Source organism: Gossypium raimondii, chromosome 6 (assembly GCF_025698545.1).
Source record: "Gossypium raimondii isolate GPD5lz chromosome 6, ASM2569854v1, whole genome shotgun sequence".
In the NCBI taxonomy this organism is placed as follows: domain Eukaryota; kingdom Viridiplantae; phylum Streptophyta; class Magnoliopsida; order Malvales; family Malvaceae; genus Gossypium; species Gossypium raimondii.
Window position 1 is genome coordinate 54,468,438 of NC_068570.1, and position 24,980 is coordinate 54,493,417.

Here is a 24,980-nt window from a genome sequence, read left to right on the forward strand (position 1 = left end):
CAATGTAATTGGCTTTCGTATTTTTTTTACTATGATTTTCGTATTTCATTTTATTTGATATAACAAAGTTGTTTTGAATAAATAATATTTTGTGTTTAGATTCGAGAAAATCGTACCCTAACTTACTGGGTTTCGATTTTCACGATAAACCCAAATGCACGAATCTTTTTAAACTCGAATTCTAAATAATCTCAGGTTTTAAAAACAAAATCGCGTCCTAACTTACTGGTCGTGATCTCATTTTTAAATTCGAGATAGCTAAAATATCTTTTAAACAAGCATTTTTATGTATTGGGAATTCGAGATATTGTATCCTAACTTACTGGATATGATTCTCTTTCTCGAATAACGTGAAATATGCCCTTTCTTTGAAAATTTTCAACGTTTTAATACAAGGATCGTATTTTTAAATTTCTTTAAAGTTTTCGGTTTTTCGACACTAAGACATTAAGTAATCAACTAGGTACCAATTTTGGGCGTATCGAGGGTGCTAATCTTTCCTCGTGCGTAACCGACTCCCAAACCCGTTTTTCTGAATTTCGTGGACTAAACTCATTGTTTTAATAAAATTAAACCGTTTATTAAAAACAACCACTTTACGAGGTGACCCAAATCACACCTCATCAAAAAAGATTGGTGGCGACTCCCGTTTTTTTCGTTTTCGTCAAAACCCAAGTCGACCCCGTTTTTTCATTCAAAAAATGGTGTCAACAGAGATAACTAGATTATATCTGAAAAATTAAAATTTCAATGTAGCATATAATTTTAAGAGTTTTATTACCAAAGAAAGCAAACAAAGACATGAAGCAACCAATTACATCGTACAAACATGGAGTTAACAAAATAGAAGGATGTTCATATAAACACAACGATGGGACTCCTCACTTTGTGCTCACCATCGTCCCACACTAAAGCACCAGACACCATAGCTTTATCCATTGTCGCTTCCACTATTACTTCAAAAGACAGCTTTTGTCCCACCGACGTGAACGACAGAACATCGGGGTTAACCCTGATTTTCAACGTACCTGTCGAAAAACTCAGGTTAGCTCTGTAAACCGCCGTCGGAGATCCCACGTTTGTGACGGTCCTTTTGAAGGTACGGCTGAATGGTTTCAATGGCGAAGTGGAAAGACCAAAGGAAGGGTAGTTTAGTTCCGAAACTGTCCCATTAGTGTCTTTAGGACAAGTGGAGTTGTCTTTGGATAATAATCGTATTAACCGAGTGGCGTATCCTTGTCCGCATAAGAAGTTTATGTAATCGGTTTCATTGGCATCGTATACTAGACCTGGATTTGCAGCTTTTAAAGGATTCAAATGGCCTGAACCGTATGCAAATTCAGCTTCCATGTTGATGCCAGAGCTCATGGGGGCGGCTGCAATTAACATTGCAATTGGAAATTTAAGTGAAAGTTGTACCTAATCGAACTATAAAACATATTTGTTATGAGGTTTATAATTAATTACCTGTGGTCATAAGGGCAGATTGAATAGCAGCAGGAGACCATGTGGGATGAAATGATTTAACGTAGGCAGCTGCACCAGAAACATGAGGACAAGACATTGATGTTCCTGAGATTATGTTGAATGTCACGAACCTGTTGTCGCCTGGAACTGAAGAAACAGGAGAAATTGAAGACCACGCTGCTAGAATGTGAACCCCTGGTGCTGATATATCTGGCTGCAAACAACAATTTAATGAAAAAAAAAAACATCAATCCGTCACAAGTTTCTGCAAAATCATATACTATAATATATTTGGAAAGATTTGGATAAAAATATTAAACCAAAGCTTTTTATCATTCAAGAGCAAAATCACGCCGGCCTCACCCAACCATTTTTTTCTAAATCTATAATATATTGTTTTATTTTCTTATATTAAATTGTAATTTATATCCCATCAAAAAATATTTTAAGTTATCTATTTTAAAATTTTAATAAAAGAAAAATATTAAAATACTATAATTTTAAAAATTATATTGTTTAGAATTGAGCAAAAAATTAAAAAATCAAAGATTGACCCAAATCGAGGTGTTTAGATGATGGAATACAAGTTAAAATATTATGGTTATCCAAACCGAGTGAATGCTACTTTTTGTTTAATTTATAATTAATTTTAATTTTATAATTTAAAAATAAATATTTTATATTTAAAATAGTGAAAACAACTTAAAAGTTCTATATAGAAATATTTTTAAAATTACCATATAAAAGTTATTGGTTATTTTTTATTTACTTGAAAATATAATTTTTCTAGAAATATTTATAAACAAAAAAGTTGAAATTTTATCAAATGATATTCAAAAGATATAAAATAAAACTCATTTTGTCAAAATAAATTTAAAAATCTAAATAAGGATAAATCGAGAATCGAATTGAATTATGATAACCGATTTAAAAAAAAACGACCAAACTAAACTAAACTCACCCCTAATATCGACGAACTTAAACAAATTTGGATTAAATATTTACTAATACAAGTAGGCTTGACTTAAATCCGTCGACCCACGAATACTTCTATATTTACCTTAAAAAATGTTTATGTTTTATATATTGGACACAATTATTGAAAGAAAAAAAAGTCAAACCATTAAATTTTCCATCAATTTACCTTAATAATCTCGGGTGTAATCGGATTCGGACCTCTCGACGAGAAAGAGATGATATAAGGAGCCAATGAGTCATTAACCTCACTACTCCTGAATATAGTTGCTGTTGGAGCACTACAAAAACATATAGGCAAAGTCTTACATGATATTCATTTGTTATTTCATATTATATTCGTATCGAGTAATCGTACCTGGTGGAGTTTACGTACTGAAAAATGTTGCGACCGTCAACCAAGTTAAAACAAGATGCAGCAAAGGAAAAAGGCTAGAATAGTCAATGCTGTCTCGGTCTCGAGCCACGGTCCCAATTGCACCACCAAAAGGGCTCCTATCCCGTTAGTGCGATCGTATCACAAAGAACAATCTTACCCTTCACCAAATTTTTATCCAATGAATTGAAAAACATAACTCGCACTTCAATGATTAGATCACTAAAATATTAATAGTATAAAAGATATTAAAAATGAAATACTTTAATTTTACACATGTGTAATCGGATCAATTAAAAAGAGAAGCTAAGTTTATTTACGGATGATCTACTAGATGTCAGTAGTAGTGTTTGGTGCATCTCCACCATAAATCATAGGGTATGTTTTATTCTTGAGATCAAATGTATTTATTGATACTCCTACATACAACCATACATATATATATCTATGATAACTATCATTATAAATCTATGACTATAAATCATGTATGTATTTACATTACCTCATAAATCTTGTTGTTGCCAAGTTGAACCTTAGTGGAAAACTTGCGATCGATGGTGCTAGCTGCCACGGAAAGCGACCACGGTGAGAAATTAGAGATCGTTGAACGTCCGTGGCCTTCGTTACCCGCAGAACTTACGGTCAAGATACCGCTTTTCATGGCATGAAAAGATGCGATATCGACCGCATCTTGAAATAGTCTCGGTCCGTCCTCCGCCGAAAGTGAAATTGATATAATATCGACTCCATCGAGATTGCATCATCGAATCCCGCGAGAATGTCGGCATCCCCGACAACCATCGGACCAACATACTTTGTACACCGCAATGCGTGCCGATGGAACCCTCCTCGAGTCGTTCTCGAACCAAAGCCGTAAAGACTTGCACCGTCGACTAAATTCCCCTGCCGTGGAAGCAAGATGAGTCCCATGACCGCTTGAGTCTCTGAGATTCAAAGTCATCCGGTAAAAAAATCCATCATTGCGGTAATATTTTGCACCTATGATCTTGCTGCATTTGAACATATAGCAATATTAGTTAGACATTTGAAGCACTAAGATTTCTCCCATATCGAACATATACTTGTATCCAAGCGCACCCTAAACCCAAGAATATAACCCAAAAAAGAAACAAAATTTACTTGTTGCAAGTGAAATTGTCTTGTGGTTGAAATTGGCAACCGCCTTTCCATTTGGAAGGAGGTGGACCAAGTCCTTTGTCATCAAAGCTTAGAGATTCGTGCCAAATTCCAGTGTCTAAAACACCAATGATAACATCACTTTCCATGGTTGCTCTTTCAACTTGTTGAGGGAATCCCATAAAATCCCATGACCTTGTTGTATGTAGTTTTCTCTTTTCATTTGGAAACACTGATACTACACCCTTCATTCCTGAACATATCCAAACAACCAAAATTCAAATTAAGCTCGAAGATCTGCGTCTTAATCCACGGAGTATTTCCGCTTTGACTTTTAAAGTAGACCTATTATTATAACTCGAACTTGAAATTTTGATTTGTTTAACTCGAATATGAACTTGATCTAACTTGATTTGATATAAAAAGTAACAATATGAAACCGAGGGCATGCTAAGGTCTTGACCTCACCTTGGTTGAATGAGAACTCTTTAATCCTTCCCAAAAATTGTATTTTTTAGCATCTTCAAAAGATTAATAATATAATTTAAGCTTTTGAATATAAAAATTTTAACCTTGATCCCTTCAAAATTTTATAATTTTATTTTGGATCTCTAAAAACTTCATGGCTTCACCCTTGAAACTGGTTCAACTTGAACTTAAAAATGAACCAAACTTAAGTGCCAAATCCGAATGAAAAAAACTCAAAAAGCTCAATTGAAAAACCTGAATGATTCAATTTTGAAATTGACCTGAACTCAAAAATAATTCAAACTCGAAGTAATATAAAAATTTTAAAACTTGAATTGACTCAATCTAAAATAATCAAATTTGGAATCAATTGAATATGTCCGTTACAAGTCTACTTGAAAATATAGCGCTCTTTTTTACTTGAAATTCTTATAATTTTGTCTAAAGTTTACCAATCTAACCCTTGATTGAATCATTCAAATCATCTGTTAAGTCAAATTAGTTCGCTCAATTTAAATGTTGACCTAATAATAATTAAATAATTAATTCAAAATTCATAAATATTATAAAATCGATTGAAGCGCCAATTTTTATTTTGATTTCTAGTTTTTAATTGAACCCAAGTGATTCACTCAAAATCAATTCAACTCTTGTTTTCATATCGATATATTGACCGGTCTTGTTCAACCAATCCGACCTATCAACTGATTCGATACAAATAACACGCTTTTATCTCATAAAAATAATTGATAAATACAAACTTAAATGTTTGTGTATATATCATAATGGATTTAAAGAAATTTTAAATGTGAGGTTGGAGTGTTACACTTACCGCCATTTTTGTGCTTCTTCCTCACCAAATCCACCACGAACCCATTAAAACTCTTTTTTAGTCAGACAAGACTGTCTTCGACTCATCGCATTCATTCCAATTGCATGCTCAATCTCAATAACCAGTAGTAGGCCTTATTTTGTTTTGGGATAAATATAATTAAATATTACAATTAATAATTAATTAAACACTTGTAAAATAGACTTTAAAATTCCATATTTACTATCTAAAAAATGTACTCGTCCGCTCTTTATTCACTAAAAAAACTGCTCCATTCGAACAATTTAATTTAAAATCCGTTGTATGATTTGAATTTTGTCATCTCTACTTTGCTTTCAAGATTCTTTTTAAAGAAATTAAAACGTTAGAATATAAGAACATATATTTTCTTATCTATATTTGAATATAAGGATAAAGTCAGAAAATTATTTTAGAGAAGTTAGAGATAAATCATAAATTATTGATTAACGGTATAATTTTATCATTATATTAATATATAATTTTATAAAAATTTAAGAAATTAAATAATAAATCTATTATTAGGAGGGGCTAAGGCTATTGACTGCCCTTTTACCTTGGTCCCTGTTTATATATATATAATATAAATATCAGATATGGATATTTAAAGAAAAAATCAGAGGCAACATATGTTTACACACCTGCCAAAAACATCTTGTACCATGCTGCTATGAAGCAAAGCTGTGGAAGCTCCATCTTTAAGTCGGTCACCCATATACACAATATAGCTCTGAATATTCACCGATTACAATTTTTATTTTTTTTAAAATGAAGTTTATCACCAGTAGAAATTAAAAAAAGAAGACAAGAAATTAAATCCAGTATTAACCTTTCGATTGGCATTGGCGTTGGATTGAAAAAGATGAGATGCTGCTTTGGTAGTAAGAAGAGCTAAAAGAAAGCAATGAAGTAGATATTTTCCTCCCTCCATTGAAACAATGCTCACACAACTTTTCCAAGTAGTATATTTATGGAGAAAAATAGATGCTAAAGTCTTAGTCTTCGTGGAAATAAATTATATTATAAATTTAAACTTTTCATACTTTTCTTTTGTTTTAATTTATATTTGGGATAATATTTAAAATTGTATATAAATTTGTTGGATAATTACTACAAAATTTCCTTTACCGTAATTTTAGTAAAATGTCAAAGTTTTTGAGAAAAGAAATATGAGAAAATCAAGAAGAATGACTGAAGCTCTCATTTTGTTGCTTATAAAAATAATGACCTCCTATTTATAGGATTCGGGTAAAATAGTTCAGGAAATTCAAAGGTCATATTGTAATGATCGATTCGACGATCATATTATTGCATTACCTTCGTTATAAATTATATTTGGGATAATATTTAAAACTGGACATGAATTTTATGTTATAATTATTTCTTTAAATATAATTATATTTAAAAAGAATTGGATAAACCATTTGTTTTATTTATGTTTGGATTAAATTTTTAATTTTAAAATAATCGTGTATTATGTCTATTTCCTACCATGGTAGCTCATTAAATAAGTGTTCCTAAATTTTATATTTTTGTGGGTATGAACATATGACCTACACATTTTGATTTTTCTTTAGTATCAATAAATTTGGGGTCACCAATTGCTACAACTAGTGAACTACTTTTCAATATTATTATTATTTCATTAAAGATGGAGAAAAGTATTTTGAGATTGAGAAATTATTAGGTAAATTGTTCCTATTAAATAAATTATTATTTTATTTGATAATTTATTGTATAATAATGTTTTATTTTTTTCTTTAAGTATTACTTAAGGGTGAATTCAGTTTGATTTGATAATATTTTTAAAAAATTTAAATTTATTTATGATAATTTTGAGTTTTAAGTTGTTTGATTTTATTTTAACAAAAAGAAAAGATATATACATATATTGAAAAATAAGTTTGATATAGAATTTTAGGTATTTCTAAAGGATTTGAATAAGTAACAAACTTAAGCACGAAGTTAGAATAGGAGAAAATAGGTCAAATTCTGTTATTAGACACTATATTTTGAATAAGTTGTGAATTTAGTACCTATATATTAATTTAGTCATTTTCAATCTCTATACTTTTAAAGTTTTAATCTTGACCAAATGAAAGCTATCACATTAATTAAGTTCTGTTATTTTTAAAATTTGACACGTCAAACATATTATCGCATATGTAATGTCATGTCAACTTGCCATCTCCATATATTACTCACAGAAAACCAATTAATAGATTTAACAGTTGTCGTTTACATTAAGATTAAGATTTCGAAAATTAGAAAATATAAGACTAAGAACGATCCAATTCGAGAACATGAACTAAATCCCTAACTTTACACATAATGCAGGACTAATAATAAAATTTAACCAAATAGATTTAATTGCTAATGTTTGGTCAGGATTAATTTTTTTAAAATTAAAAAAATAAATAGACTAATATTGATTAAATTAAAATACGTGTATTAAATCTACAATTTATGTAAAATACATGTTCTAATGGCAGAATTTGAGGGGAGAAAATATGATAAATCAGTTTGACTTTAGCTTGTATGTGGTAGAATGACATTATATGGTTTTATTGGGCATTCTTTGGTGGCGTGTATGGGAAGCAACCAAAAAAAGGGTAAACCTCATTAATCGCTAATTTACGTATTTGAGAATCGAATCGATAAAATTTGTATACGTAGAGATTGAATCGATTGACTTAATTTAGAATTAAAATTAAATTAATAAAATATATAAATTTAAAAGCTACATATATTATTATACCAATTAGATAAAAGTCATATTTTCTATTAACAAATTAATAATAATGTTAGTGATAAATTTGTAAATTTTTATACCTTGGGTGTCTACTTGCTATATAAAATTTTTTAGTTTTCATAATCATTTTTCCAAAAATTAATTTTCAAATAAAAAAATGATTTTTATATAACATTTTAGCTAAAATTCTAGAGGGTGTGGAAATAAATAACGAACTAATTTGTCTCCTAACATGTCCAGAGAGAGACATAGTGTTAGAATAGGAGAAAATATTGCAAATCAGTTTGATTTTAGTTTAAAGAGGTGAAAATGACCTCTTGGCATTATTCGTCGGTCTGTATGGGGACGCAAGAAAAATATTACAAAAAGGCATAATGTCAATTTTAGATTTTCATCTTCTTAACTTTTATCAATTTGGTTAAAACGCCTTTTGAGTACTAATTCTTAATTAATAAGCAACAAATAAAATTAGAATCTACATTTTCAAAGGTTAATATGTTAAGGGTAGACTACATTAGTCACTAAATTATAGATAAGTTTTCGTTTTGGTCACTTAACTAAAAAAGTTACAATTTAGTCATTGAACTATTCGAAAGTTTTCATTTAAGTCACTGGACTCTTAAAATCGGTGCTATATGGTTTTCTCTATCCGTACTGCCTGCACCAATCAAAAATTCTCTTTTGCAGTTTGTTTTTTTTTTCATAAAACAATTTTGGACATCATGAATCTACGGACCAAAATTCAAATAGCTTTTTTTTTCTGATCTTCGATACTGACCGTCAGATCGACTTGGACTTAAGGTATATTCTTCTACTCATAGATGGGTACTAATCCATCATATCGATCATCATTTAGAGCTTGTTGGTGGAACTTTAAAAAAAAAAAGACCTAATAGCTTAGTAACTTAAATAAAAACTTTTAAAACAGTTCAGTGACTTAAATGAAAACTTTTGAATAATTTAATAACCAAATTGTATCTTTTTTAAGTTAGTGGCCAAAACTAAGATTACCCTTTATTTAGTGACTAATAGGATAGTTTACCCATATATTAAATAAGACCTTGAATTTTATCATCACTTTATTTAGATAAAGCGCTTATAATTTTACTATACTTAAATAAACCATTAAACTTTTATGGGTAAACTAAATTAGTAGTCATCCAACTATTAGTAAATTTTTTAGTCACTCAATTATGAAAAATTACAAAATGGTCACCCAACTATTCAATTTTGTCTTTTTGGTCACTAACTAGCTAACGGTGATAGCTTTTAAAATTGACATAATAGCAACTTTAACACTAAATATTTATAAATTATGTCAATTTAGAATTGATTCTAAAAATTAACTCTCAACATTTACACAATGTGTAATTTGGTTTTTTTTTTGCAATTTTACTTTTCTTTGTTGCATGAAGGTTAATTTTAAAAGAATGAGAAAAGATTAAAATTATTATCTTAGAATTTTTTGGTATTTCCATTTTTGTATATCAATCAAATTCAACTAATAAAATTGTTTTTTTTAGCTTTTAGGTGAAAGTGTCACAAAAAAAAAACTTCAAAAAAGACCAAATTACTCAATATGTAAACGTTGAGGGTTAGATTTTTTTGAATCAAGACTAAATTGATACAATGTATAAATGTCAAGGGTTAAAGTTACTATTATGCCAATTTTAAAAGCTGTCACCGTTAACCTAGACCAAAAAAGACAAAATTGAATAGTTTGATGAACATTTTGTAACTTTCCATAGTTGAGTGACCAAAAAAAAAATCAAATAATTAAGTGACCATGTTGTAACTTTTGATAGTTAGGTGATCAAAAAAGAAATTTACTAATAGTTGAGTGACTACAATTGTAGTTTATGCAACTTTTATTGATACCATATAAGACTTAACCTCTAACCTGTATACAAATAAACCCTTAAAATTTAATTATATCTAAATAAAACTCTTAATATAAATCATTATTTCATTTACAATAAGAGCTAATTCAAATACAAATAAAAGTATAATAACTTATTTGGGTACAACAAAAAATATAGGGACTTATTTAATAAATGTAATCTACTTCAAGGGCACTTTTGGTAGTTTAGCCTTTTCAAATTTCAGGTTTTCACAGCTATGATATTGAAGCAAATACAACTATTGGACTCCTCGCTTTATGCACACCATCATCCCACACTAAAGAACCAGAAACCATAGATGCATCCATTGTTCCTTCAATTATTACTTGAAAAGACAGCTTTTGTCCCACAGATGTAAACGACAAAACATTAGGGTTAACTCGGACTCTAGCTGTTCTTGTCGGAAAACTCACTCTTGCTCTATACGTTGCCATCGGAGATCCCACATTCGTAACAGTTCTATTGAAAACACGACGAACAGTTGTTGAAGAAGAAGTGAAAACAGCAAATGAAGGATAGTTTAGATCCGAAAGTACTGTTCCATTTGTTGCTGCAGAACATGTTGCATTATCCCTATTAACTTGTCGAAGAAACTGAGTGTCATATCCTTGTCCGCATAAAAAATTTATGTAATCAACTTCATTGGAATCGTAGATTAAGCCTGGATTTATAGCTTTGATTGGGTTCAAATGGCCTGATCCGTATGCAAACTCAGCGTCCGAGTTCATGCCTGAACTCATAGGGGAAGCTGTAGTGATAAGGGAAGATTTGATAGCAGAAGGAGACCAAGTGGGATGAAACGACTGCGGCAGAAACATGGGGACAAGCCATTGATGTGCCTGAGATTATGTTAAATGGAACCCATCTATTATCGCCTCTATTTTGGGAAACTGGTGAAGCCAAAGACCATGCAGCTACAATATCAACCCCTGGTGCTGACAAATCTGGCTGTAATTATTACCCACAAAAATTTAGAAAACTTAGGATTAAGTTACGCCTAAGCTTGCTATTAACATATTTTATAAGTTCTCCTTGGCTTAAAATTTTGTTTAAATTAACTCATATTTATAAATAATTAATTTAAATCTATTTTAGATTTGCCTATATTATTTTTAAAAATAAAATATATATTTATATTATTTTTAATTTAATATTTAATAACTTTATATATTTTTATTTATTAAAATTTTATATATAATTACCTAACATTTTTAATTTTTAGATTATAGTAGTATTATATAGTACTATAAATTTAATTTTATAAATGGTATAATATATAAAAATAACATAATATAAAATATTAAAAACATAAAAATTGAGTCGTACTTGGGTTTTAAAATTTCAATCATAGAGATAACTAGATTATATCTGAAAAATTAAAATTTCAATATAGCATATAATTTTAAGAGTTTTATTACCAAAGAAAGCAAACAGAGACATGAAGCAGCCAATTACATCGTACAAACATGGAGTTAACAAAATAGAAGGATGTTCATATAAACGCAACGATGGGACTCCTCACTTTGTGCTCACCATCGTCCCACACTAAAGCACCAGACACCATAGCTTTATCCATTGTCGCTTCCACTATTACTTCAAAAGACAGCTTTTGTCCCACCGACGTGAACGACAGAACATCGGGTTAACCCTGATTTTCAACGTACCTGTCGAAAAACTCAGGTTAGCTCTGTAAACCGCCGTCGGAGATCCCACGTTTGTGACGGTCCTTTTGAAGGTACGGCTGAATGGTTTCAATGGCGAAGTGGAAAGACCAAAGGAAGGGTAGTTTAGTTCCGAAACTGTCCCATTAGTGTCTTTAGGACAAGTGGAGTTGTCTTTGGATAATAATTGTATTAGCCGAGTGGCGTATCCTTGTCCGCATAAGAAGTTTATGTAATCGGTTTCATTAGCATCCTATACTAGACCTGGATTTGCAGCTTTTAAAGGATTCAAATGGCCTGAACCGTATGCAAATTCAACTTCCATGTTGATGCCAGAGCTCATGGGGCGGCTGCAATTAACATTGCAATTGGAAATTTAAGTGAAAGTTGTACCTAATCGAACTATAAAACATATTTGTTATGAGGTTTACAATTAATTACCTGTGGTCATAAGGGCAGATTGAATAGCAGCAGGAGACCATGTGGGATGAAATGATTTAACGTAGGCAGCTGCACCAGAAACATGAGGACAAGACATTGATGTTCCTGAGATTATGTTGAATGTCACGAACCTGTTGTCGCCTGGAACTGAAGAAACAGGAGAAATTGAAGACCACGCTGCTAGAATGTGAACCCCTGGTGCTGATATATCTGGCTGCAAACAACAATTTAATGAAAAAAAAAACATCAATCCGTCACAAGTTTCTGCAAAATCATATACTATAATATATTTGGAAAGATTTGGATAAAAATATTAAACCAAAGCTTTTTTATCATTCAAGAGCAAAATCACGCTCGGCCTCACCCAACCATTTTTTTTCTAAATCTATAATATATTGTTTTATTTTCTTATATTAAATTGTAATTTATATCCCATCAAAAAATATTTTAAGTTATCTATTTTAAAATTTTAATAAAAGAAAATATTAAAATACTATAATTTTAAAAATTATATTGTTTAGAATTGAGCAAAAAATTAAAAAATCAAAGATTGACCCAAATCGAGGTGTTTAGATGATGGAATACAAGTTAAAATATTATGGTTATCCAAACCGAGTCGAATGCTACTTTTTGTTTAATTTATAATTAATTTTAATTTTATAATTTAAAAATAAATATTTTATATTTAAAATAGTGAAAACAACTTAAAAGTTCTATATAGAAATATTTTTAAAATTACCATATAAAAGTTATTGGTTATTTTTATTTACTTGAAAATATAATTTTCTAGAAATATTTATAAACAAAAAAGTTGAAATTTTATCAAATGATATTCAAAAGATATAAAATAAAACTCATTTTGTCAAAATAAATTTAAAAATCTAAATAAGGATAAATCGAGAATCGAATTGAATTATGATAACCGATTTAAAAAAACGACCAAACTAAACTAAACTCACCCCTAATATCGATTTAACTTAAACAAATTTGGATTAAATATTTACTAATACAAGTAGGCTTGACTTAAATCCAAACCCACTAATACTTCTATATTTACCTTAAAAATGTTTATGTTTTATATATTGGACACAATTATTGAAAGAAAAAAGTCAAACCATTAAATTTTCCATCAATTTACCTTAATAATCTCGGGTGTAATCGGATTCGGACCTCTCGACGAGAAAGAGATGATATAAGGAGCCAATGAGTCATTAACCTCACTACTCCTGAATATAGTTGCTGTTGGAGCACTACAAAAACATATAGGCAAAGTCTTACATGATATTCATTTGTTATTTCATATTATATTCGTATCGAGTAATCGTACCTGGTGGAGTTTACGTACTGAAAAATGTTACGACCGTCAACCAAGTTAAAACAAGATGCAGGCAAAGGAAAAAGGCTAGAATAGTCAATGCTGTCCTGGTCTCGAGCCACGGTCCCAGCTGCACCAGCCAAAAGGGCTCCTATCCCGTTAGTGCGTATCGTATCACAAAGAACAATCTTACCCTTCACCAAATTTTTATCCAATGAATTCGAAAAACATAACCTGCACTTCAATGATTAGATCACTAAAATATTAATAGTATAAAAAGATATTAAAAAATGAAATACTTTAATTTTACACATGTGTAACTGGATCAATTAAAAAAAGAGAAGCTAAGTTTATTTACCTGGATGATCTACTAGATGCTGTAGTAGTGTTTGGTGCATCTCCACCATAAATCATAGGGTATGTTTTATTCTTGAGATCAAATGTATTTATTGATACTCCCTACATACAACCATACATATATATATCTATGATAACTATCATTATAAATCTATGACTATAAATCATGTATGTATTTACATTACCTCATAAATCTTGTTGTTGCCAAGTTGAACCTTAGTGGAAAACTTGCGATCGATGGTGCTAGCTGCCACGGAAAGCGACCACGGTGAGAAATTAGAGATCGTTGAACGTCCAGGGCCTTCGTTACCCGCAGAACTTACAGTCAGTATACCGCTTTTCATGGCATGAAAAGATGCGATATCGATCGCATCTTCGAAATAGTCTCTGGTCCGTCCTCCGCCGAGTGAAATTGATATAATATCGACTCCATCAGAGATTGCATCATCGAATCCCGCGAGAATGTCGGCATCCTGACAACCATCGGACCAACATACTTTGTACACCGCAATGCGTGCCGATGGAACCCCTCCTCGAGCTGTTCCTGAACCAAAGCCGTAAAGACTTGCACCGTCGACTAAATTCCCGGCTGCCGTGGAAGCAGTATGAGTCCCATGACCGTCGGAGTCTCTCGGAGATTCAAAGTCATCCGGTAAAAACAGTCCATCGCTGCGGTAATATTTTGCACCTATGATCTTGCTGCATTTGAACATATAGCAATATTAGTTAGACATTTGAAGCACTAAGATTTCTCCCATATCGAACATATACTTGTATCCGAAGCGCACCCCTAAACCCAGTAACATAACCCAAAAAAAGAAACAAAATTTACTTGTTGCAAGTGAAATTGTCTTGTGGTTGAAATTGGCAACTGCCTTTCCATTTGGAAGGAGGTGGACCAAGTCCTTTGTCATCAAAGCTTAGAGATTCAGGCCAAATTCCAGTGTCTAAAACACCAATGATAACATCACTTTCCATGGTTGCTCTTTCAACTTGTTGAGGGAATCCCATAAAATCCCATGACCTTGTTGTATGTAGTTTTCTCTTTTCATTTGGAAACACTGATACTACACCCTTCATTCCTGAACATATCCAAACAACCAAAATTCAAATTAAGCTCGAAGATCTGCGTCTTAATCCACGGAGTATTTCCGCTTTGACTTTTAAAGTAGACCTATTATTATAACTCGAACTTGAAATTTTGATTTGTTTAACTCGAATATGAACTTGATCTAACTTGATTTGATATAAAAAGTAACAATATGAAACCAGAGGGGCATGCTAAGGTCTTGACCCTCACCTTGGTTGAATGAGAACTCTTTAATCCTTCCCAAAAAATTGTATTTTTTTAGCATCTTCAAAAGATTAATAATATAATTTAAGCTTTTGAATATAAAAATTTTAACCTTGATCCCTTCAAAATTTTATAATTTTATTTTGGATCTCTAAAAACTTCATGGCTTCACCCTTGAAACTGGTTCAACTTGAACTTAAAAATGAACCAAACTTAAGTGCCAAATCCGAATGAAAAAAACTCAAAAAGCTCAATTGAAAAACCTGAATGATTCAATTTTGAAATTGACCTGAACTCAAAAATAATTCAAACTCGAAGTAATATAAAAATTTTAAAACTTGAATTGACTCAATCTAAAATAATCAAATTTGGAATCAATTGAATATGTCTGGTTACAAGTCTACTTGAAAATATAGCGCTCTCTTTTTTACTTGAAATTCTTATAATTTTGTCTAAAGTTTACCAATCTAACCCTTGATTGAATCATTCAAATCATCTGTTAAGTCAAATTAGTTCGCTCAATTTAAATGTTGACCTAATAATAATTAAATAATTAATTCAAAATTCATAAATATTATAAAATCGATTGAAGCGCCAATTTTTTATTTTGATTTCTAGTTTTTTAATTGAACCCAAGTGATTCACTCAAAAATCAATTCAACTCTTGTTTTCATATCGATATATTGACCGGTCTTGTTCAACCAATCCGACCTATCAATCTGATTCGATACAAATAACACTGCTTTTATCTCATAAAAAATAATTGATAAATACAAACTTAAATGTTTGTGTATATATCATAATGGATTTAAAGAAATTTTAAATGTGAGGTTGGAGTGTTACACTTACCGGCCATTTTTTGTGCTTCTTCCTCAGTCAAATCCACCACGAACCCATTAAAACTCTTTTTGTAGCTGTACAGCACTGTCTTCGACTCACTGCATTCATTCCAATTGCATGCTCAATCTCAATAACCAGTAGTAGGCCTTATTTTGTTTTGGGATAAATATAATTAAATATTACAATTAATAATTAATTAAACACTTGTAAAATAGACTTTAAAATTCCATATTTACTATCTAAAAAAATGTACTCGTCCCGCTCTTTATTCACTAAAAAAAAAACTGCTCCATTCGGAACAATTTAATTTAAAATCCGTTGTATGATTTGAATTTTGTCATCTCTACTTTGCTTTCAAGATTCTTTTTAAAGAAATTAAAACGTTAGAATATAAGAACATATATTTTCTTATCTATATTTGAATATAAGGATAAAGTCGAAAATTATTTTAGAGAAGTTAGAGATAAATCATAAATTATTGATTAACGGTATAATTTTATCATTATATTAATATATAATTTTATAAAATTTAAGAAATTAAATAATAAATCTATTATTAGGAGGGCTAAGGCTATTGACCGCCTTTTACCTTGGTCCCTGTTATATATATATAATATAAATATCGATATGGATATTTAAAGAAAAATCGAGGCAACATATGTTTACACACCGCCAAAAACATCTTGTACCATGTCTGCTATGAAGCAAAGTCATGGAAGCTCCATCTTTAAGTCGGTCACCCATATACACAATATAGCTCGAATATTCACCGATTACAATTTTTATTTTTTAAAATGAAGTTTATCACCAGTAGAAATTAAAAAAAGAAGACAAGAAATTAAATCCAGTATTAACCTTTCGATTGGCATTGGCGTTGGATTGAAAAAGATGAGATGCTGCTTTGGTAGTAAGAAGAGCTAAAAGAAAGCAATGAAGTAGATATTTTCCTCCCTCCATTGAAACAATGCTCACACAACTTTTAAATTAGTGGCCAAAACTAACATTACCCATTATTTAGTGACTAATAGTATAGTTTACCCATATATTAAATAAGACCTTGAATTTTGTCATCACTTTATTTAGATAAAGCTCTTATACTTTTACTATACTTAAATAAATCATTAAACTTTTATGGGTAAACTAAATTAGTAGTCATCCAACTATTAGTAAATTTTTTAGTCACTCAATTATGAAAAATTACAAAATGGTCACCCAACTATTCAATTTTCTATTCAATTTTGTCTTTTGTAGTCACTAACTAGCTAACGGTGATAGCTTTTAAAATTGACATAATAGCAACTTTAACACTAAATATTTATAAATCATGTCAATTTAGTATTGATTCTAAAAATTAACTCTCAACATTTACACAATGTGTAATTTGGTTTTTTTTTTGCAATTTTACTTTTCTTTGTTACTTTGAAGGTTAATTTTAAAAGAATGAGAAAAGATTAAAATTATTATCTTAGAATTTTTGGTATTTCCATTTTTGTATATCAATCAAATTCAACTAATAAAATTAAATTTTTTAGCTTTTTAGGTGAAAGGGTCACAAAAAAAAAAACTTCAAATTACTCAATATGTAAACATTGAGGGTTAGATTTTTTGGAATCAAGACTAAATTGATACAATGTATAAATGTCAAGGGTTAAAGTTACTATTATGCCAATTTTAAAAGCTGTCACCGTTAACCTAGACCAAAAAAGACAAAATTGAATAGTTTGATGAACATTTTGTAACTTTCCATAGTTGAGTGACCAAAAAAAAAATAAATAATTAAGTGACCATGTTGTAACTTTTGATAGTTAGGTGATCAAAAAAGAAATTTACTAATAGTTGAGTGACTACAATTGTAGTTTATGCAACTTTTATTGATACCATATAAGACTTAACCTCTAACCTGTATACAAATAAACCCTTAAAATTTAATTATATCTAAATAAAACTCTTAATATAAGGGTCTGTTTGATTGACGGAATTGATTTTCCGGAAAATCATTTCCAACTTTTCCAGCGTTTGATTGGCGGAAAACATTTTCCATTTGGAAAATGAACTCCAAAACAAGGGAAAATGAGTTACATTTTAGGGAAAATGTCTTACCATTTCAATTTCCGTAAGACATTTTCCGTGCTCTCCTCTCTATCGCCTCCTTCATTCCTTCCTTCATTTCCGTAAAAACTCGCTTTCATTTATCGAATTTCCAGAACTTGTTTTTTAATTATTCAATACTTGTTTTTTAACACAATTACAAATAATTTATTTGATATTAGTTTTTTCAATTTATAACGATTAATATTGTAACTTAATAATTGAGTATTATTATAAATAAATCATTGCAATATATGTAAAAATAATTTAAAATATAAAATTTATTAATATATATTAATATATGTAAAAACAACTTTTCCGAAAAATATTTTCAAAAATCATCAAGCAAGAGAAAATATTTTACATGATTCAATCAAACACCGTAAAATATTTTCCAAGAAATCATTTTACGGAAAGTAAAGCATTTTCCGTAAATCATTTTACGGAAAATATTTTACGGCAATCAAACAGACCCTAAATCATTATTTCATTTACAATAAGAGCTAATTCAAATACAATCAATAAAAGTATAAGAACTTATTTGGGTACAACAAAAAATATAGGGACTTATTTAATGAATGTAATCTAGTTCAAGTGCACTTTTGGTAGTTTAGCCTTTTCAAATTTCAGGTTTTCACAGCTATGATATTGAAGCAAACACAACTATTGGACTCCTCGCTTTATGCACACCATCATCCCACACTAAAGAACCAGAAATCATAGATGCATCCATTGTTCCTTCAATTATTACTTGAAAAGACAGCTTTTGTCCCACAGATGTAAACGACAAAACATTAGGGTTAACTCGGACTCTAGCTGTTCTTGTCGGAAAACTCACTCTTGCTCTATACGTCGCCATCGGAGATCCCACATTCGTAACAGTTCTATTGAAAACACGACGAACAATTGTTGAAGAAGAAGTGAAAACAGAAAATGAAGGATAGTTTAGATCCGAAAGTACTGTTCCATTTGTTGCTGCAGAGCATGTGGCATTATCCCCAGTAACTTGTCGAAGAAACCGAGTGTCATATCCTTGTCCGCATAAAAAATTTATGTAATCAACTTCATTGGAATCGTAGATTAAGCCTGGATTTATAGCTTTGATTGGGTTCAAATGACCTGATCCGTATGCAAACTCAGCGTCCGAGTTCATGCCTGAACTCATAGGGGAAGCTGAAGTGATAAGGGAAGATTTGATAGCAGAAGGAGACCAAGTGGGATGAAAAGATTTAATGTACGCAGCTGCGGCAGAAACATGGGGACAAGCCATTGATGTGCCTGAGATTATGTTAAATGGAACCCATCTATTATCGCCTCTACTTTGGGAAACTGGTGAAGCTAAAGACCATGCAGCTACAATATCAACCCCTGGTGCTGACAAATCTGGCTGTAATTATTACCCACAAAAATTTAGAAAACTTGGGATTAGGTTACGCCTAAGCTTACTATTACCATATTTTATAAGCTCTCCCCGAGCTTAAAATTTTGTTTAAATTAACTCATATTTATAAATAATTAATTTAAATCTATTTTAAATATGCTTATATTATTTTTAAAAAATAAAATATATATTTATATTATTTTTAATTTAATATTTAATAATTTTATATTATTTTTATTTATTAAAACTTTATATATAATTACCTAACATTTTTAATGTTTAGATTATAGTAGTATTATATAGTACTATAGACTTAATTTTTATAAATGGTATAATATGTAAAAATAACATGATATAAAATATTAGAAACATAAAAATTGAGTCGGACTTGAGTTTTAAATGTTCAAGCAGAAGCTGAATATATATTTTAAACGGGCCTAATTTCTTTCAAATTTCAAGTAGGCCTTTGAGCTTGGACAAATAGTTCGGTTCATGAACAGATTTAGTTTAAATTAAGTCAAATCATGTAATATTTAACTCGATTTTTGAAAAAAAAAATCAAAATACAAAATGATTATCACCTTTATAAAAGGTTATATGAATAGAGATTATTAAGTCATAAAATTTACCTTGAGTATTTCGGGTGTAATCGGATTCGGACCCCTCGAGGAAAAAGAGGCTACATAAGGAGCCCTAGTGTCATTAACCTCATTGCTCTTAAATATAGTTGCAGTTGCATTGCTGTAATGGATATGTGCAGATGTCTTTCAATTCGTTTACGATCTTAAAAGAAAAGGTACGAAACAGAAAGACGAAACCAGAACTACAAATTACCTCGTTGAGTTTATATATACGAAAATCTTGCTACCGTCAACCAGATCAAGATGAGAAGCAGGCAAAACAAAAGAGAATGCAACATCTTTTGGTGAATTGGCTCGCAACAACGCACCAACTGCACCAGCTATTAATGGTCCTTCCCCGGAGACTAACCTATCACAAAGTACAATTTTGCCTTTCACCAAATTAGGGTCCAATGAGTTCTCCAAGCAAATCCTGTAAAAAAAAAAAATCGATTAGTTTCAGTATCCGACTGTTATTGATATTCTATTTTACTCGGGCTCAAAGATAATGGTCAAACATGGGTATGTCACATTGACTTTTTTCATATATGAGGGATTATATCTTTGTACCTATGTTTGAATGTGTCAAATATATTTCAAAGATCGTGTCTCATAATATGTGATAAATATGAATTATTTGGGAAAAATAGGGAGTAAAAATACATGGTTGATATTACCTTGATGAAGATGATGTATAATTCCTTATAGGGTTTGGTGCATCTCCACCATAAATCATAGGGTATGTTTCATTCTTGAGATCAAATGTATTTATTGATACACCCTGAATACATTTAAGAGAAAATGAATTTAAATTCAAATTTTGAAGACACATTGTTAAGAGGATAATCATGAACTTTGAAATATTAAATCTTTATAAATTATAAAATAGAACATAATTTATAAGCGATAGTCATAATTTGTATAAAAAATCTATGTTTAAATTCAAAATCTCTTATTGATTCAATCATTAAAAGGTCACATTCTTGAGATATTTTAAGATTATCTCTAAACATATTATAAGACAAATTTCAAAACCCTTAAAAGATTTTTACTTTCCATTGAATACAGTAGGGACAATCATTGGCATTACCTCATAAACCACATCGTTTCCAAGCTTAACTCCGGTGAAAAACTTCCGATCAATTGTGCTAGCAGCCACTGAAAGGGTCCATGGCGAAAAATTCGTGATGGTTGCTCGTCGGGGACCTTGATTACCGGCAGAGGTCACTGTCAAAATGCCATTTCTCATTGCATGAAAAGCTCCAATCGCAATCGGATCATGGAAATAATCTGTAGGAGTTGTTGATCCGACTGATAGAGATATAATGTCGACCCCATCGGCAATCGCATCGTCAAACGCCGCAAGAATGTCGGCATCAGAACAACCGTCGGACCAACAAATTTTGTACACCGCAATGCGTGCTGACGGAACTCCTCCGCGAGCTGTTCCGGCACCAAGGCCAAACAAGTTTGCCCGGTTAACTAACCTTCCAGCAGCCGTAGATGCAGTGTGAGTTCCATGGCCTTCTGAGTCTCTTGGTGAAATGATATCGTTTGAGCCAAATAATCCATCGCTTTTGTAATATCGTGCTCCTATGATTTTACTGTATTCAAAGAGTAATATTGGTTAAAATCTAAGTCGGAATGGCAATAGAGCGGAGCAGAAGCGAGACTATTTTATTTACATTCGTCTAGCTTACATAGAGCAAACAATTACGAAATCTATATTTAAAATTATAAACACATATATTTACGTTGTTTTAAGGTGCATACTTGTTGCAAGTGATATTATTTGCATCTTGGCAAATGCCTTTCCATTTGTCCGGAGGTGGAGAAAGTCCTTCGTCATTAAAACTTTGGGATTCGGGCCAAATTCCGGTGTCTAAAACTCCGATGATGACATCACTTTCCGAAGTTGCTCTTTGAACTTGTTGTGAGAAGCCCATGAAGTCCCATGATCTTGTTGTATGTAAGATTCTCTTTTCATTTGGAAACACTGATACTACACCATTCATTCCTAAATGTTCACAGATAAGTACATTAACAATTACTTGAAAGTTTCACGCTTTTGTCTCGTAAAAGATATGGAGTTGAAGGTGTTATAGAAATCACGTTCACTCACCGGCCATTTTCCGTGCTTCTTCCTCCGTTAGCTCCGCCACAAACCCGTTAAAACTCCTCTTGTAACTACAAAGCACCGACTTTGTGGCGGATTCGCTGTCGATGTAATTTATGAAGTTATATTTAAACGATAAAAGTAATCTTATATTATCGGAAACTCCAATATATGAGTTATAGATAGGAGTGTTCAAATTTCGGTTAAAATCAAATTAATCGATCGAACTGATCTAATTTAGTTAATAGGCTACTGGCTGAACTTAATTCGGTCGGAATTCGGTTAATGGTTTTTTGAAAATTCGGTTCAAAATTAGATAATTAACCGAATTAACTAAATTAACCGAACTTAATAATTAATATTATGTGTTAATGTCAAGACATTAATTTTTGGTTAATTCAGGTAACTTTCAAGACAAAAACATATATTTCGGTTAATTTCAATGTATTTTTTAAATATATATTTTATACTTGTTTTAACCAAAAGATAAAAATATATAAATTTTGGTTAATTAGGTTAACCGACTGAATTAACCGAAACATTTTGATTCGATTAACAGTTAAAAGATTATACAGTTCGATTAATTCATTTAATGTTAATTTGGTTCAGTTAATAACCGAACCGACCGTTTGAACACTCCTAATTAATTATAAAGATATATATGGATGATATAAATATATTTAAATTTTTTTAAAAAAAAAATTCAAATGATCATGCTCATACTCATATTTAATATATATCGAAAACGAATATTTAAGAAAATAATAATAAATTATATATAAATCGAATCAATAACAATTACATCCGAGTATATACCTGCCTAAGACATCTTGTAGCATACTGTTATGAAGTGAGGCTGTTGCAGTTCCAACTTTAGGTGGATTTCCCATGTATATAACATAGCTCTGCAAATTCCATGGTTTTAATATGTATATACATATAAGTTTCTTAGCAATGATCAATTTGTCCAAAAACTAGAAATAAATTAAAGTATGTTCATATCACGCTGAGATTAAATAATAAAACAATAAAAGTTACCATCTTACAAAAATTCTTTACACGCATGAAAAAACTTTTGAAAAAAAAATGAATATGTACATATCACGTACGTATCTATATCTGGTACTAACCCTTGAATTATTAAAAATAACATTAAAAAAGTTACCCTTTTATCTGATTGAGACACTCCGATGGTAACGAGAAGGGCCGAGAGAAATCCATGAATGAGAAGACAAAGAAGAAGAGAAAATCTTTGGGCATCCATTTGAAACAAAAGAAAATTTGCCAAGTATATTAACAAATGTATTAGCTATGGATTTTTATAGATTAACTCAACAGACTCGTTCCTTAAAGAGCAACATAAATTAATTTGTTTCAGCATTGAATTATTCAAGAAATTTATATCTTATTTTATTATTTCTAATATGTTAAGTTAGATGTATAACGTGCATGTACAAGCCAAGTAAAATTTAGGGTAAAGTATACTAACAATGATTCAATTTTGATTAAAATAATATTTCAGTCACTAAACTTTAAAAAGTTACAACTCAATTACTAAATTTTACTAAAATAATAAAATAGCCACTAATTGGGACATTTTCCATTACAGACATAATGGAGAGTTGAGATGGCCCATTAACTAGCAAGTTGGATGTTAACTAGCTATGGTGGAAACTCAATTTAAGAACCCTAGTTGTTGGAAGTAAAAGCAAAAGAGAAGAAATGAAGATGCTCACTTTGATTCCGGTTTGCTACTGTGGAAATTCAACTCACACAGAGACGAAACTCAACTCAAAGATTGTAATTAGAGCAAGAAGCTTCATCAAAGATTTGTTGACTAGTTTTCTGATGTTTTCGATTGATGTTGTTGAAATTCATTGTCGTTAAAGTTGAGGATTTAGTGATTAAAATGTTATTTTAATCAAAATTGAGTGATTACCGATGTATTTTACCCTAAAATTTATGTAGAAACAGGCATTGAGAATAATCGCTTGGTTACTGATATCATAATATCGCTTGGGGATATATATAAATGTAGAAAAGCTAATTCATACAAGAAATCAAAAGATTAGGTAAAATATATATAATTTTAAGAGAAAAACATATAAAGAACAATTCAAAAATTATCCATGGCTGGTCATGTTCTTAGTTAATTATATATATAAAGATGGAAAGTGATATTTTTCTGAGTTTGGGAATAAAAAATTATTTAGAATTAACAAGTCAAATCATAAATCAAGAAGCCAATTCAAAGAATTAAGAATAACAATGACATCTTAACTGGCAAAATAATAGTCAAATTGTGGTGCCAGTCTTAACTTTTGCACCCATACCCTACCTTATTTATAGTCTAATATTTTGAATTAGAGGTGAATATTTATATGATTTCAGAATTTTAATTTTTTAATTTATCTACAGTATAATTTTAAGGTTATATTTTATGTATTTTAACATGGTTGGTTATAAATATTTTTTTAACATACATTAATAGTTATCCAACTATTAGTAAATTTGTTTTTTGATTATTTAACTATAAAAAGTTACAAAATCGTAGAGGTGTCCATGGGCCTGCTCAACGGTCTAAAAAATCCGTTTTACTATTAAAAATTAGTCAAATATATTAAAATATATCTTTACTTGCTATTTTATAATTAAATTTTAATTTAAAAGCACTTTTTTGTTATTAATTTAAATTGAATTAGGGTCAGGTTGGCCCGAAGTGCAAAAATCATTGTTTAAGCTCAACCCTAGTCGGGTCGGGCCAAATGGGCCACCCGACCCTTGGACAGACCTACAAAATGGTCATGTGACTATTAGTACATTTTTTTTAATCACGCAACTATAAAAAGTTGTAAAGATGATCACCCAACTATTAAATTTTGTCTTTTTTATCATTAGCTAGGTGAAGGTAGTAGCTTTTAAAATTAGCATAATAGTAACT

At 30.5% G+C, this 24,980-nt stretch overlaps 2 protein-coding genes across 2 annotated transcripts; both read right to left on the reverse strand.

Annotated features, from left to right (window-relative positions):
* Positions 1–753: 753 nt before the first annotated feature.
* On the reverse strand, positions 754–16,521 carry LOC105772836 (cucumisin). The gene is made up of 9 exons (XM_052632692.1): positions 16,506–16,521; positions 15,844–15,934; positions 14,533–14,782; positions 13,886–14,399; positions 13,702–13,802; positions 13,356–13,577; positions 13,167–13,278; positions 1,468–1,681; positions 754–1,376 (listed from the first exon to the last, which is right to left on the reverse strand). Exons 2-9 carry the CDS (start codon positions 15,848–15,850, stop codon positions 856–858), a joined length of 1,941 nt encoding a protein of 646 aa, XP_052488652.1. The 5' UTR covers positions 15,851–15,934; positions 16,506–16,521; the 3' UTR covers positions 754–855.
* Positions 16,522–18,380: 1,859 nt separating this feature from the next.
* LOC105772835 (cucumisin) lies at positions 18,381–23,341 on the reverse strand. Its single transcript, XM_012594306.2, has 9 exons — positions 23,205–23,341; positions 22,856–22,944; positions 22,046–22,140; positions 21,697–21,940; positions 21,014–21,527; positions 20,601–20,704; positions 20,138–20,356; positions 19,933–20,044; positions 18,381–19,309 (listed from the first exon to the last, which is right to left on the reverse strand). Exons 1-9 carry the CDS (start codon positions 23,301–23,303, stop codon positions 18,563–18,565), a joined length of 2,223 nt encoding a protein of 740 aa, XP_012449760.1. The 5' UTR covers positions 23,304–23,341; the 3' UTR covers positions 18,381–18,562.
* Between the last annotated feature and the right edge of the window lie 1,639 nt (positions 23,342–24,980).